Source organism: Aphis gossypii, chromosome 1 (genome assembly GCF_020184175.1).
Source record: "Aphis gossypii isolate Hap1 chromosome 1, ASM2018417v2, whole genome shotgun sequence".
Taxonomy (NCBI): domain Eukaryota; kingdom Metazoa; phylum Arthropoda; class Insecta; order Hemiptera; family Aphididae; genus Aphis; species Aphis gossypii.
The window spans coordinates 49,413,730-49,430,333 of NC_065530.1; the positions used below are offsets into that span (position 1 = coordinate 49,413,730).

General features: G+C 24.9%; 1 protein-coding gene and 1 non-coding gene across 4 annotated transcripts; both read left to right on the forward strand.

Annotated features, from left to right (window-relative positions):
* Positions 1 to 1,023: 1,023 nt before the first annotated feature.
* On the forward strand, positions 1,024 to 15,836 carry LOC114126827 (MATH and LRR domain-containing protein PFE0570w-like). Of its 3 annotated transcripts, none has more exons than XM_027990854.2 (14): positions 1,024 to 1,693; positions 1,764 to 1,821; positions 3,579 to 3,781; positions 4,848 to 5,291; positions 6,473 to 6,659; positions 9,137 to 9,783; positions 10,612 to 10,681; positions 11,593 to 11,711; positions 11,779 to 11,937; positions 12,171 to 12,361; positions 12,422 to 12,575; positions 12,650 to 12,868; positions 14,158 to 14,243; positions 14,883 to 15,836. In XM_027990854.2, the coding sequence occupies exons 3-14, from the start codon at positions 3,596 to 3,598 to the stop codon at positions 14,905 to 14,907; spliced, it is 2,487 nt and encodes an 828-aa protein (XP_027846655.2). In that variant the 5' UTR covers positions 1,024 to 1,693; positions 1,764 to 1,821; positions 3,579 to 3,595; the 3' UTR covers positions 14,908 to 15,836. The 3 variants fall into 3 exon arrangements, with proteins under 3 accessions (XP_027846655.2, XP_027846656.2, XP_050053355.1); XM_027990855.2 differs by having other exon boundaries at positions 1,773 to 1,821; XM_050197398.1 differs by having other exon boundaries at positions 1,025 to 1,821.
* On the forward strand, positions 14,506 to 14,587 carry Trnal-aag (transfer RNA leucine (anticodon AAG)). The gene has a single exon. It is a non-coding gene; the product is annotated as a tRNA-Leu (tRNA).
* Positions 15,837 to 16,604: the final 768 nt, after the last annotated feature.

Genomic DNA, 16,604 nt, shown 5'->3' on the forward strand with positions numbered 1-16,604 from the left:
CTGATGGAAGATACAAGAATACAAGATACATGTATATATATATATTAAATACAATAAAATAAAGCTTAGAATAATAATATAGAGTAAGATGCATTTTTATTACTGGAAATTCCCTAAGTAATCCTAGTGCCCTTATAGTTGACTATAGGTGACCTTTTTATACTTTATCATAAAATATAACTAGTGGTAAAATATAAAACAACATTTTATTACTGGAAATTTCTCATGTAGACTTTTCATACTTTAATAACTATAATTTGAGTGAACATATTTTAGTCTATTGACAGTCATTGAAGTGTTCAAGTGTTTTCATTAAATTTTTATACTTCAATTTTTTAAATACATTTGAAATGGAAACTTTTAAATCTAATAAAGGAGGTGAAAAAGTAGCTTTTGAAGGATATACTTATACTACAAAGCACAAAGGTAAAAACTATTTTACATGGAAATATTCGACCAAAAATTACGGTGTTAAAAATATTGATTAGTGGGACACTGTTTAAAATTTTTAAAAATTGTTCTTTTTTTCCTTGGTCTTTTTTACCGATTACCATGTCAAATGAAATATGATACATATATATAGATAGTATATAATATATAAATAATAAATTAATCATAGTTATGAAAATTTTCTACTACCTACACTTGGTTTTTTCCTTTTTTTTGTAGTTTCATTGTAGTAATGTAGTTTGAATGTCTTATACAATAAAATGCATACGCATTGTAATAAAAAAAGCGTACAATACCTACCTACTTAAAATAATAAGTAACCCTAGGTGGCTAGGTAATACATAATTTCTGTATGAAATATTATAATGGCAAGTTCGGAAATATAGATGGAACTGCCCCTGCTTATGTAACAAATAATTAAATAGGGAAATGATTATTCATAAACAGTGGCGGCGCGAAATTGAGAAGGATTCTTTCTAATCTTCATGTTGTAAACATTGGCACTTATAACCTCAAATAACTCCAATTAATTCCCTTATGATAAGGGTACATGGCCTATCCATTCTTCTATTATCTATGAAATTTCTCCGTTATCAAACTTTGAATGTTTTCCGCTACAAAATTTCTTCTAAAACACGTGTAGCCATAAATCTTATCAGTAATATACTGGCAAATAGCAATGCTGAAATGCTGAATAGTGAATATAGAAACAGAAGGCTTGTATACCGAATTCGTAGTTCGTACCAGTATTGTAGTGTGTCCTCCATAGTTGGTTATAGCGTAAAAAAGTAAATATTAAATAATAATTAATATTAATATTCCTTAGTCTCATACTCACCGTCAATGAGGCATTTTACATGTTCTGTGACTCGATGCTCACGATTCACAATTCTGTCAATTCAATACCCCTATTGCATTATCGTTATTCGTGAACTAATAACAATTAACAATACGAGACATTTAATTTTGCCACACTTTACTACTCAACATTTCAACTACACTTAAAATATTTTTGATAACGAATAAACGTCTATACCGTTTTTGAAGTTGTACATTATTTCCTTATAATATCTTATATATCATACTATTAAGATTATTGGCTTGGAGATGAAATATTTTTCTTCGTCTATGATCATGATCACAACATTATTAATTATATTTATGGTGATGTATTCTTGATTTATACTCATCTCATTCTTCCACTTGCTATTTTGATTTGTGAGACGCTAGTCGCTGTATACATGTAAGTAGTCTGCAAAACTAGACAAAGTGACGAGAATTGTGTACTATGAAACTTAAAATAATCATTGAAGCTGTTTCAGAATTGTTCAATTAGCTAAACAGTTATATATTGGATCATTTAAATAATCTGTAAGTTAATAGTCTATATATTTTAATAAATGTTAATAATGTTTAATTAATACCTACTCAAACATGTATAGTATTAAATTTATTTCTTCAATAGGTAGATAGGCATTATTCAAACATTTTGATCCATTTTCATGTCATAGTTTAACTTCACTACTAGAATTTATCTAGTTCATAAGTTAGTATTAATCAGTGGTGGTTTTTAGGGGGGGGGCAATCGCCCCCCCTGGTCAATTTTTTTATATTATGTATTAATGTAACCTGTTTCCTAATACCTAGATAGTAATTTTTATTGAGGGGTGGGCAATTGACATTTTGATGACCCCCCTCCCCCTTGAGGTTAGATCATAACCGCCACTGGTATAAATTTTTTTTTTAAATAATCAATTGTAACTAGGTATTTGTATAGGTATACAACTTTGCAGTTAATTTAAGTCCATTATTGAAACTAAAAAGTTTAATTACTACTAAACTAAGTTTACTACATTATATTATTATAAGACATCACTTCTAAAATGCAGCTTATAGAATTATCTTAAAAATATAATAAAATGTTAATTTGTGGTTTTCGAATTAACAAAATTTAATTTACTGAAAGATTATATTAGGTACTTATCAGTGATCGAAGTGGTAGGTATACGGAGGGATGACATCCCATCATTTATTACAATCTACATTTGTCATCCCTCCACTTATAGGCATAGGTATAATATAGGCTTGATATAAATAATAGTATAAAAGTTGAAGCATCCCTCTACTTATTTTGAGCCACTTCGGATCACTGGTATTTATTTGTGATGACTGAAAATGCCAAAAAAACTAGATGCCATCATGCCATTGCACGCAACATAAATCACTTGATTTGCATTTTTTTTACCTATACACGTGTTGTAAAATGACTAAATTGTTTAATTTTTGTGTTTTATTTTTATTATAATTTTTTCTATTATGTTAGTATATAATAATGGTTATAAACTTAGTCAATTTTCATATGAAGTAACAAATCTAGTTTAGCACCCCCTAGAAATTTTGGTTTTTTTTTTGGAAACCTATGTATTTTAATGTTTTAAAAATTATGGTGCCAAAAGTTTTTTCTGAAATCATTAGTTTTTGAATAATCGAAAAAAAAAATGTACTTATTTGAACATACAATTTTCGGTACTTGTGCGTTATCGCGACTACCACATATTAAGGGTTACTGCGACGCTGTGTCCACTCTAATCTTGCATTTTACAAGTGAATTCTATTTCTAATTTTATTAGGTAAAATTAGGAGGGGCCAGCATTCAAAACGAAAATATATCTTGATTTGCTATGCAAGTATGCAACACCACCTAAGGTCGGTCAAAGGGCTAAAAAACAATGCCCATAATTTTCTTAACAATGATTGGTTATAATTTTCGATTATCATATCTCATTAGTACTTGTAGTATGCGTTTTGCGCATGCGTAAGACACTGAAAATCATGAACTTAGTAGGCTATAACTTTAAAACTAATGATTTCCAAAAAAAAAACATTTGACACCATAATTTTTATAAACGTTGAAATACTTAGGTTTCCAAAAATAAAAAATAAAAATTTTGAGGGGATGCTAAACTAGATTTATACCCATATGAAAGATAATTACAGTTTTATCTATTGACTGAATTTTAAAACAAGGTATCTATACTTGGCTTATAATTTATATTCTTAAAACATGATTTGTTATAAATTATAATAATGTCCTATCTTATTTTAATATCTTATTTGTAATAAAATAGATAGATCTCAAATAATCATGGCTGTGGATTTAAAAGAAGTAAAAATTAATGTAAGGAGCTTGTTAACCAGTTCTCAAAAGCCACTCAGTATTTTGCAGCTTCAAAAAGATTACCGTGAACAAGAAGGATGTAATTTACCTTATAGAAGTTTAGGTTTTAATTCAGTCATTGAATTACTTCAAAATATGACAGATGTTTTAACTGTAAGAATAAAATAATTATTTTGGAAATGTATTATATTAGAACCTTGATTATTCAAACTAATTGGGACTTTACCTATTCTGGATACGCGAGAGTTTGAATATTGGAAATTGATTTAGTAAATACATACATATAATGTACATGTGTACATCTTGATATTTATTAAATACTATTATGATTAGGGTTTGTATATTATATCACTGAAAAAAGTACTAACATAATATGACATGCTATAATATGCCCTAAAAACATCAAAAATAGCAACAAAAAAATAGATGTACCTAAATCAAAATATTATTAAATTTTTTATTTTATCTTTTGAATTAATATTTTTTTTAAAAACAATTTAGCAAAAAATAGCACTATAAATTTAAAATAATTCAAATATGTAAAAAGAATAGCAAAATAAAATTTCATATTTGAAGTCTTTAATGCATTAAACAAATTTATAGCTCACTGTTATTTTTATTATTATCCTATAATAATTAACAACTGCTATAAAATCCCAACCCTGATTTAAATCATACATATCACAAAAAAAAATTTACAGATTTTATTATTATATATTATACATGAATTACATTATTTAAAAATACATAGGAACACATATTTGACATATATTTATAGTGTTTTTAAATAACATTTTCATTTTTCTTTTTAATTTGTAAGAATTTCCATTTTTATCATTATAAGAACATTATGTTTATGATAATTAAACATTATAGATACTCGACATTTGTATTGTGTTTAAAAATTGGTACACTGTAGAATACCAAACTAGACTGACAAGTAGAGTGCAAACATTTAGTTTAAGAAACACATTTACACATCTTGTCTCAATTTTCTACAAAACATTCATACACATAATATTTGAATGTAATGTGTTAATAATATATTAAGATAATGATAAAATTAGTCAACCAGTTAATAATTTTGACATTCGGATATACTAATCGCTTTTCAGATAATAAAGGATGGTAGTTTGGATAATTAAGGTTCTGCTGTATTTCATAATTAGTTACTGTAAAAATTATATATGTTAACATATACATTGTTTAAAATGTTTAGGTCCCTCCAAATCCAAATGAGTCATCTACATTATCTCTTGTTGTTGGTGATAAAACCAACCACTTGAGAATGCTTGTTGTTAAACAAAAATCGAATACTAAAAAGAAGAAGAAAGCTCAACCAAGTGTGAATAAGCGATATGGATTTCAAACAAATTATAATGGAAATAAAAATTTTTCTGGACATAACTCTTATAATAAAATTATGCCAACTAAAGTAAACAATTATGCAAGCAACATATCTCAAAATACTAGAAGTTGTTTTCATAGATCCAATAATTCTTCTATAAGTTATAATCAATTAAAACAGTCATCTTCAACAACTAGTAGACTTTATTATGATTTAAATAGAAATGATTTTAACCAAAATGCAAATTCTAGTACTGGTTGCATGACAGATAAATTACGTTCTGATATAGAGAGATTATTACTTGAAAATCAAAAGGTAACATTTTATATTATAGTTATACATGCCTACTGTTAGATAATAGAAAAATAATTATTTTTAAGATTAGATTTGGCTACCTATTACATGACATGTCAGCTGATAAAATTATTTTTCGGTTTCTATTTTAGTATACAATAAATAAATAAAAACAAATTATAAAATGTGAATTCTTAACTAACTATATAAAATAAATAGTTACAAGATATTATCATATAATATTATATTAGTATAAATCAAGTCAATCCATACACTATTCGAATTAAAAACTGTACTTTGACACTATGTTTTTATCTAGTGCACAGTTTGCTTGTTTCTTTACCATACAAACCTAGGAAATCACTAATAGAAAAAAAGGCATATATATATATGGAAAAAAGCAATACAGGCAGTGGTGTACGCAAAATTCATTTATGGGGGGGGGGTTACCATTTATGTCCATGTATAAAATGTTATTAATGTAATATTCCATAAAAGAATTATTCTTTCATGTTTCACTTCTGGGGGGGGGTTAAGCCCTTAAAACCCTTAATAAAAAACCTTATTCTTTTTGTTTTTTTTTCTATTTCTATACTGAATGCTGATGGTTGACTCTATAGAAGTGATTTAGTCAATGTTGCCTGACTTCATCTCGATAATTACTGGATTGCTGCTACATTTGTTATTAACTTGAATTGAGTATAAAGTATAGACAGTATAGTATAATATGATGATACTTTCTGAATTATAAGTTTCTGTTTATATATTTATTCTTAATGATTGTATTATATTATATGTAATGCAGTAAAAGCTAAAAATTAGTAATATTTAGTATTGGAGATTTCGCATTTAGATATAGGTTTAATTAATGATGTATGTTAATTTTGGTTTTTATTAGGTTTTCATTTTTCATTAATATATTAAATCTAAATTATAATAAAAATCAAATTAATAGTTATAAATAAGCTCAAAAATAAATTGAGGTAACTATTAAATACATTATAATTATAATTAGAAACCAGGTATCTATAAATGATTCAATGTTAATGGTATTTAAAACTTATAACGTTAAGTATAAATTATTATACATTACATTTTGTAGACTGTTTATAGGTTATGGTTATATTATTTAAAATCTATGGTAGAAATTATTTTAAGTTTAGTTTTTGAAGATCCATGTTAACAGATGTTTTTTTTTTCAGCCGATGCTTTTAGATGAGTTTAAAGTAAAAGTAAAACAGCATCCTGATTTTTCACTTTTGAAAATAAACTGTCTGCAAGATTTTAAAGACCAAGTTAAAGATTTTTTAAATATAAATGATACAAGTGTTTCTTTAAAAAATGCGCTACAATCTAAAACTGATATAACCAGTTTACACCACAATACAGGTACATATTAACCTTAATTATGAATAGTTAGATAATTTTATAATTATTGTTTATACTAAATTGATTATAAGTAGGGTGTGGATATAAATGCTCTAAAAAACAAGTAGATGCTTTTAAAAAAATATGATTTAATATTATTATTACGTAACAAGGTTAAGTAAAATGCTCTTAAAAATAATTGACTACCGGTATAATTTAATAATAACTTTCAACTGTAGTAGGCCCGGCTCAAGGGTTAGGCAACATAGGCCCACGCCTAGGGCGGCATTTAATATTTTTGTACTATAGATAATAAAATGTTTGATGTAGTATTTAAGGGGCGGCAAAACTCAAGTTTGCCTAGGTGTGTTTAAACACTTGAGCCAGTCCTGAATTTCTATTATTAAAAATTAAAAACAATAAAATCAAAACGAAAAAAAATATAATTGTAAAATTGTATTATAAAATATAATATAAGTTTAAAATAAGTTTATAATAAGTTTAAATCAATGATTTAAATTACAGTAAAACTTCTGCGTAACGGCCACCAAAAGGACTGAAAATAATGACTCTTATTTAGTGATGGCCGTCCTACATAGGTGATCATTAATAAAAGTGCTATACTTCCAGATGTCTGGTATATTAAGTGCATAGAAAAACTAAATATTTACACAATAATATGCATATGCTAAAATATGTATTTATGACAAAGGGTTATTTATTTATACGTATGTTTGTACAATTTCAAATTTCAAAGTTGTGTATATTGTAAACATTAAAATTAAAAATATTGAGTAGGTATTACTAATTACTTATTAATTATTACTTTGTTTTAAATTTTTATTTTCTCAACACTTTTTTAAAATGAATTTCTGCTGTTTTAAATAAATTAAAATCATTTACGTCACCTTTTTGAAGAGTAAAAAGAGCTAACTTTTTTATTTAATTTACAACCTCTGAATAATTTGATATATAGCACACAGGTTCTTCAATTTCTTCTGCAGCTTCCTCGGTGTCTTCATTACATTCCTCTTCTTCGTTATCTTTTGTGATGAATGACTTGATATCACTATACACATATACATATTTTATATTATTTTATCTTATAACTTGACGTTATTTAGAGTGTGTTTTATATAAAGGTATTAATGTATTTTTTCCATAACACTTGACGGGACAAAAAAAAAAAAATACAGTTACATAGAGTTAACCATTAACGGAAGTTTTACTGTAATAAGAAAGTAAACATAAAAAATATTGTTTATCATTATACAGCTGCTACTGTATCTGTCTGGAATATAGGTAAAAATATAACATTTATAAAATCAATGAAATAAATTATCAAATGTTATGTATTTTTTTAAATAAACAAAAATTATCTCTTAAATATAAAAATATCCTATAAATTCTTAAGCAAATATTGTACTTGGAAAGAAATGTTTTAGATTATTAAAAAAAAAAAATGCAATTCAAATTTTTATAATGTAAAATTGTTATGTTAATTCTTTAATTATTGATTTTTTTTTATACATCTTAAAAATTATTATCTGTAAGTTATAATTTACAATTTTACTTACAATAGATATAATAGATATGGAAGTGTGAAGTCATATTTATATTTTTATAAGATTTTACCTAGATCTTCAATATTAATTGTTTTATATAGCTTATTATAGGTACAACCAATGGGTTGGTGAACCTTAATGAACCATGATGCACAATATATATTTCAGTACCTACCCACTTTTTATCCCCTTAATATAATATATATAATTATTATGTGACAGTATATATTTTAATTTTTGTTTTATGTAATTGGTAAAAAATATGTATCCAACCATCTCACCCCCCAAAAAAATTTTCCATCATGATGCTTAGGCATCATTAACACCGTTCACCATTCCACTGGGTACATCTATAAAGCAGAATTATTTATAAATATAAGGTATTGCAAAATTCTCTAGTTTTAGCATGGCATTTTCTGTCTATCAAAGGTCGTAAAATAGTGGGCTTGGAAAGTTTATGCTACAATTACTGGTTTTAATCATAAACTCACAAAGTCATAACCTTGGCATAGACGAACAAGCAATGCAGTTTTTCTGTGAAACCAATGTTTCAAACATTATGTTTGTATATATGACTGTAGCCATGCCCTATGATAGTAGATCTCAACCTTTTTTGATTCATGTCACCTTTAACTACTAGAATCAAACACTGCATCATTCTAACATCAAAATAAAAACCAATTTTAGCTATATATTTTTTTTCTATTATTAAAAGAAAAAATACAGTACACAGAAAATTAATGTTCAAAATGTTGATATTAATATAAATATAATAATGTGGTTTTTTTTTTCGCAAAATTATATTAATTTTTAAATTAATTTTCCTTATTTGATCCTTTAAACACTAATTGGTGTCAGTATGCAGTCAACGTGTTAATATTAAATGCATGTGATATGCTACTGTATATTATAAAAATTCATTTTTATTTACAGATGTACAAATTAAACCTCTAAGGCGATCGGATGTTAATAAATTATCATATAATAATTCATTACCTAGTATATCAGCCATAAATCATATTAACGGTGAAGATAAAAATATGATAAATTCAAAAAAATATGAATGTAATGAACAAAATATAGTGTCTGATTTGTATACACGGCTAACAGTTAATGGATTTCAAGAAGATACATCTCACAATAAAAATAAAAATGAATATATCAGTAGTATATCAGCCATAAATCATATTAATGGTGAAGATAAAAATATGATAAATTCAAAAAAATATGAATGTAATGAACAAAATATAGTGTCTGATTTGTATACACGGCTAACAGTTAATGGATTTCAAGAAGATACACCTCATAATAAAAATAATAATGATAATAATTATGAAATGAATTGTCAAATAAATGGATCAATCAAATCTTCAATTGACTATATAGACAAATGTAAAAACCAAAGTATGGTTAGAGTACTTGGAGATAATTTTTATGATTCAGATAAAAACTCTGATACTGCTAAAATTAATTTATGGAAAAATATTGAATTTGTAAAAAAACAATCAGAAAATAGAATAAATAAAAATGTAGTTACAGAAATTGTAAATGGAAAGAAGTCTGAATCTTGTTCTATTACTGTAAGTATAAAATGTAGTAAAACATATTTCAATTGTTTATTCTAAATAAAAATAATATTAAAACGTACATTAGTTGGTACATGTCATTAACTAAATTATAGTCGTCTTTTTTATATTAAAAGTATTTAACAATTACTGATTCAAACAAAAATAATAAGAAAATCTAACATCAGTTTTTGAATTTATTTAAAAATAAGATTAAATTGAGATGTAAAGTAATTTTGCTTTTTTAAATTATTTTTAATTCTAGAGGACTTCATACCCGCATATTTTTCTCTTCTTTCTTCTTTAATGAAAAAATTATTGGTTTGAGAACTTTTGGTTTTTTTCATTTAATTGTTAAAAATTATTGGTTACCACTATCAAAAAAATTAAAACACTACATCACAGGTAAAGTTCTTCTCAATACAATTTAAAATGTTGGTAATTTCGATATAAATATTGAGGGAATAAAGTCGTTCTGTGCAAAACACTTTTTAACTAAGTTACGTGTGTATAAAAAAGAGACAACACATGCGGGTATCGCTTCCTTTTAGTGTCTGAAATCTGAATGAATTATTTGCGTAGAGACATCAAAAGTTATGAAGAAGTATTATTTCATTTACTTTATAAAGTTTTGATTTATTGTTGGATTGTTTTTCATTTTCCCATAATTGAAGGTGAATAGTTTGTTGGATTAATTAAGATTTATAAATTATAAGTTTTAATACACTTATTTAAAAAATTTTCCTTCATTATTAATAATTTCCTACTATTTTTATTTTTTATTTTAATGTAATCATGTTTTTTTTATAATTTTGCCAAAATAAATAATTTCAATATTTTCAGATGAGTTGTGAAAATTCTCTAAACAATTTAAACTCATTTTTGCATTCTACTCCAAAGAAAAATAGTAATGGTAAGTAGTTATTTTATTTATTCATATACATAAATTCTTAAGTATATATTTCAAGTTTTAAATTAATTTCATTATGGGATAAGATATCTTTTAACTTCAACTTTAAAGTTTGAGAATGGTTTAATCCACGCAAGTTAAGATTATGACTAGTTGCATAGACCAAATACTTTCTCCACTAGATCTCTTGCTATAGTAGTTGGTAGATGAGAGTTAGGAGAACCAATCAAGAGCTGGTTGGTGTGCAAAATACACTAAATTATTAGTTACTTAGTCATGATGATAACTTGTGCAGAATATATGTTTTCTATTCATTTTGTTTGTTAAAGATCAAAACAAATTCCTGTCAGGTTTAAAAACTAAATTTGCTATGTTTTTAATGTTTTGATTAGAAAACTATTATTAATTGTAAATTTTATATTATAATAGTTTGGTAGAATAGAGTATTGAATCCATTATCAAAAATTATTTATTTTATAAATAATAAGTATTTAAATTTATTAGTATTCATATTAATGATTATATGATATACTACTTTTTTCAAAATAAAATTAAATGGTTGCTTCAATTAATGAATTTAAATTATTTATAAGTTATTTATTTAGATGTTCATTTGTTAGTTAGTTAATTAGATTAATTTAATATTATTTTACATAATGTATTATAAAACTGGTTTATTTCTGTGTGATCTTGGTGACTTTGTCACCAAATATGTTTTGAAAAGAGAAAAATGTTTATAAAGAGTTTCTAGCTTTTTGATTTTTATAAAATATAATTATTTTTATTGTATTTAAAATAATATATAGTATGTACTATATATGAATAAAAGAAAAAAAAATGTATAATAGTTTTGATACTTATTTATTTGATGTATTATATTTAACATTTTTATTTATTTTCTTTTTCAAAAATAGACAAAATAATATTGAATGAAGACCAAAGTATTCCTGAAGTAGTAAGGTTAAATATTGCGAGAATATTCAATGTGTACCGTAATGGTGTGAATATTGAGAATTTTAAATTCATTTATAATGTAAGTTTATATTATAATTTTAATTTGTATCTTCTTTATATATAATATATTTATGTTAAATTTTCAGAAATTATACTGTACTATTTTTGATCCAATTTATTTTGGTTTTACATCAATTGAACAATTGTTGAAGGTATTAGATCAGTTAATTGAAGTCCGTAATAATGTACTATATCCAAAAAATGAGTTTAAATTATGTGAAAATATGGATTTTAAAAATAAAAATGTAAGTACACAAGTTTGATGGAATAATATTCAAATATAGAACACATAAAACAGAGTATACAATAACCACATTTATTATTTTTGTCTTACGTGTGTAAAATTGTATATATCAGTAAAATAAAATAGTACAGGTAATGTTTTATGAGTGCATTTACAAATGTTTGTGTAAGACAGAAGAATATTGTGGGTGTTTTGAATACATTTTCCTTAACTAAATGATTTTAATATTTACAGGATAATATATTAACAAATGTTTGTTTAAATGATGAAGTAAACATTTCTACAAGTATAGAACAGCCAATATTGTCTTTTAATGAGGGCAAATTTAAAAAAATGCTGTTGGTTGAAACATATAATCCAAGTTTATTTTATTTACAATTATGTTATAAAATTGTGGAACTTGATCGTTTAATAGTGCAAATGAAGTAAATATTTAAAGCAATAGTAATCGTTTACTATAGTATTCACCTTATAATTTTTTTCAGAAATTTTTATGAAACTGAAAATAAAAACTATTTTGTCAAACTAGAACAAATTTTACCTGGTTCATTTTATGCATCTTCTTATACTTCATTTTCAAATCTAAAACAGTGGTATAGAGTTAGAGTTTTAAGAGAAGTTAATCCAACCACTGTTGAAGTAAGTATTTAATGAAAAAAAAAAAGTAATATATACTTCAAATATTGATGTTATGATTTTATGAACTATATTAGGTTATTCATGTGGACTACGGAACTGTTGATAATATACCTAAGACAGAATTACGATTTTTGAAAGTTGAATTTTGTAATTTACCATGTCAAGCGATCCATTGTTGTTTGACTGGTTATAATGAACTTGACTCAATTGCACCTGAAGTTACAAATGCATTTTTAAAAATCATAAATAAAAATAAGGAGGTTTTGGTTATGGTCGATGATAATTTTATATTGGTAAATTGTATACACTTAATTATAATAATTAAATATTAGTTAAAGTTTGTTTAACATTTGTTTAAAATGCATGGATGATGTGTGTGCTTGATAAAGTTGATCAGCCTGAAGTGCTACTTTCTAAGATGGGTAATATCAGGGAAGCAGGGTGGTGTAACCTGCTGCCCGCCTTTCCCCCCAATATAACAAAGTTGTTGTCATTTGAAAATACGGATATTTGTGAATCAGCATTTTTTCTACTATGGATTTAACAAAGTCTAAATCAAAACTGTATACAGAATCTGTCTTATGAATCTTGCATCAGATTAACCACCACAGAGTGTTCAATTGATATTGAAATATTGGATTTTAAAAACAATGCCTATCATCACATTATTTTTTTTTTGGAATCACTTGCACTATAGATTATGATGTTAACAATTTTAATTAGAAAAGTATAGGTAAATTTCAATATTAAACATACCAATATTTCATTTTATTATTATTTAAAAACCTATTTTCTATCAATTTAATAATTATTATGGTATGTTGTGTATTATTTAATCTAGGTACACCTAGAGTATATAGGATAATTTTGTTATCAAACTACATTCATTATTTCAAAATCTACTATTTTTTAAAGTTTTTTACTTTTTTAAATGGTATCATACATTATTAATTTCATATTCTGAAGCAGAATATTATTTGGAGTATTTCGATACATAAAAACATTAATTTGGTAGATTAAGAGTTATAAGTAGAGCACAGATTTTTTTTTCGCACTAAAAATTATTAAAATACCATATGATATATAGAAAAAATTTTGAAAACTAAACTAATAAAATAAATTTCATTGAATTTATTTATTTTTAATAGGTATGTGTTTAAAACCACACTGTGCTGTAAATTTTTTCAACTAAATGTTAGTACAACAGCTACATAAATATAATCCATTATCAAATCTGTTTGTAACCTAAACTGTTATATTTAATTAAAAGTAATTTGTATCTATTTTGTAATAAAAAAAAAATATTCATAGTTACGGTATTAAATCAATAAAATATACCCAAGATTAATATGATCAATATAATATTATCATAGTTTTACTATGACGTGTGATGTCTCTACATAAAGATTATAAATTACCTATATTATACTTAAATGGTTTTGTATGGGAGTTTAAAAATTCTTGTTGCATTTGAAATTGCCCACGTACTCTATGAGTACATATTTAAAACCAGATAATCAGACATAAAATAAATACTATAGTTACTAATCATTTAATATTAATAAAAATCCTTTATATTTAGAGCAAACATTGCCAAATCTTACACGTCACTTTGTTCCAAAATAAACCAAAGGATCCAAAAAAACTAGAAAATATTAATTACGAGTTGTAAGTACATTTAAATTTTCTAGAATACTATATAAATTTGATTACTATATTATATAGATTAAGTCAATTCATTTAAATTATTAACATTTTTGATTAAAAAATATCGAACAGATCAATGTTTTTTAATTCGTCCAGATTAATAATTTATATTTAGTTATTAATATTACATTTGATGTAAATATTCTTTTAATACATTTTAAATGTTGTAGATATTAAATAATTTAAGATGCTAAATAACCTTCTATTACACAATTGCAACAGAGGTAGCGTGGCCGAGCGGTCTAAGGCGCTGGTTTAAGGCACCAGTCTCTTCGGAGGCGTGGGTTCGAATCCCACCGCTGCCACAGAACTTTTTGGATTCTCCAATTCATTTTATTTACTTATTTATTTTTTATATAATCAAAACGAAATTTGCACCGTCTTTTATTTATATTTAACAACAATCGTCCTAATGATAATAATTACCTATAAGTATCTATTCACAATATAATACAAATTCATGTCCAGTATTCTTATTAAAACATATTTATAACATACCTAATATATTTACAAAAAAACTTATTTTTCACTCCTTTTTATTGTAATGATTTTTAAATTTTAATGAAAATTGTTTTCAACGAATTTGATGTTTTTTCACAGAACTATAAGGCATTTGAAATGTTAAGAATTAAACACTTTCAAGACAACTATTATTGGACACGTCAATCTGTGATACTGCTGTGAATTATTCAATTCTCCGCAGTTGTCTAGATTATTTTATTATTAAACTTTTTGTTAAAATTATTTAATTTAATTTAATTTCTTTTTTAGTTTTAGTTTTATTTGATCTTACTCGCTACATTTTAAAGTTTTGGTAAGAACTTATCTGTATTTATATATATATTTTTTAATTATTCATTATTATTTTTTTAAGCTTTTACTGGCATAACTTACAGTGATCTTTTAGTTGACAAATGGCATATGCATATTGCGGTCACTTTTTTAAAATACATAAGTTTTTACTACGCGTACACGTCTGTACGCGGTACATATATATACATAAAAAAAAACAACAAAATATGGGATCAGTTTAGTACATTTTAAAAACGTAAAAAACTATAGTGGATAGCACCCACTCATTTAAGCGTGCTTATAATAATCCTCTCCCCACTTTAAAAACCAACTATTGTTCATTATATTGTCATTATTTTGTTGTGTATATCGTATATACATAAAATATTTTATTTATTATATGCGTGTACAATTTATTCGCGACGTCTGCTCGTTTCTACAGCTATTGTTTGTTCGAGATTTATGTTAACGAAAAACAATACAATAACGTTTGCAATGTTTTTAAAAACAAAACCGATTAGTATATAGCAAAATCGTGTTTTCTTGGGCGAGTATATAGTGTATGTATATTGCATATGGCACGTCAGGGTATTATTTGCACTTTGTTGCAGAACATATTATAATGTACCTGCTATTACGTGCGGTTTTAAATTTTCATATTTATAATTGTTTGGTTTGAGATTACCATGAATCGTAATCACAAAAATTAATAAGCTTATGTGTTATTCATGTACCGCGACGACGTCATGATATTACCATCATTTTTATTAAATTATACCTATGTTTAAATATACCCGTATTACAGCAGTATTGATAATATTACTATTTTAAATACCGCTACTGTCGAAGCTTAATATTTTATTATAATAATTATTATATTATTAATTGTTTATAAAGTTTGACATTACTGATTCCTAACGTTATTTGAGCTTATATTTAATAATCGTGTATATACTATGTATTTTTTTTTCTTAAATACTGTTTTTTGTAAATCACTGTAAAGTATAATATTTATGTTGTTTTTTTTTATTGTATACTACTTATAATAATAAACTACTACTAATATTTCTACTTGTGGCCAAGATTTTAGGAGTTACGGAAATTAAACTCGTAACAAATGAATCAAATTAATAATTTCAATGGCATTTTTATTATGGCATTTTCTATGTATAGTTTATAAATTTGTTATTATTAACGTTTCTCTTTTTTTGATATACATATATTTATATTGTAATATTAAGACTCATTCAACCTAAAACAAGTATATTTAGACCTTAGAGTTTGGGTCAGAATGTATTTTGTTAAAATTTTAAATGTACCTATATTAATGTTTCTGAAATAATGTTATACTTATTAGTTATTCTATGTCTTATATACCACATAAAATACATTTTTTTCTTGTTTTGACGGTCCATTTAATGATTAAACTTACGTTAATATTATTAATTGTCTTACATTATCTAAAAAATATTTCATTAACCTTTATAATTTGAACTAAATAAAATATTTTTTCTGAGAATTTGGTGTATA

Bases quoted from the DNA above. Each gene is read 5' to 3' on its own strand.
- LOC114126827 (XM_027990854.2), top strand. From the start codon at position 3,596: ATGGCTGTGGATTTAAAAGAAGTAAAAATTAATGTAAGGAGCTTGTTA. The intron at 9,784-10,611 runs GTAAGTATAAAA...CAATATTTTCAG, and splicing joins CTGAATCTTGTTCTATTACT to ATGAGTTGTGAAAATTCTCT. The intron at 12,362-12,421 runs GTAAATATTTAA...AATTTTTTTCAG, and splicing joins CGTTTAATAGTGCAAATGAA to AAATTTTTATGAAACTGAAA.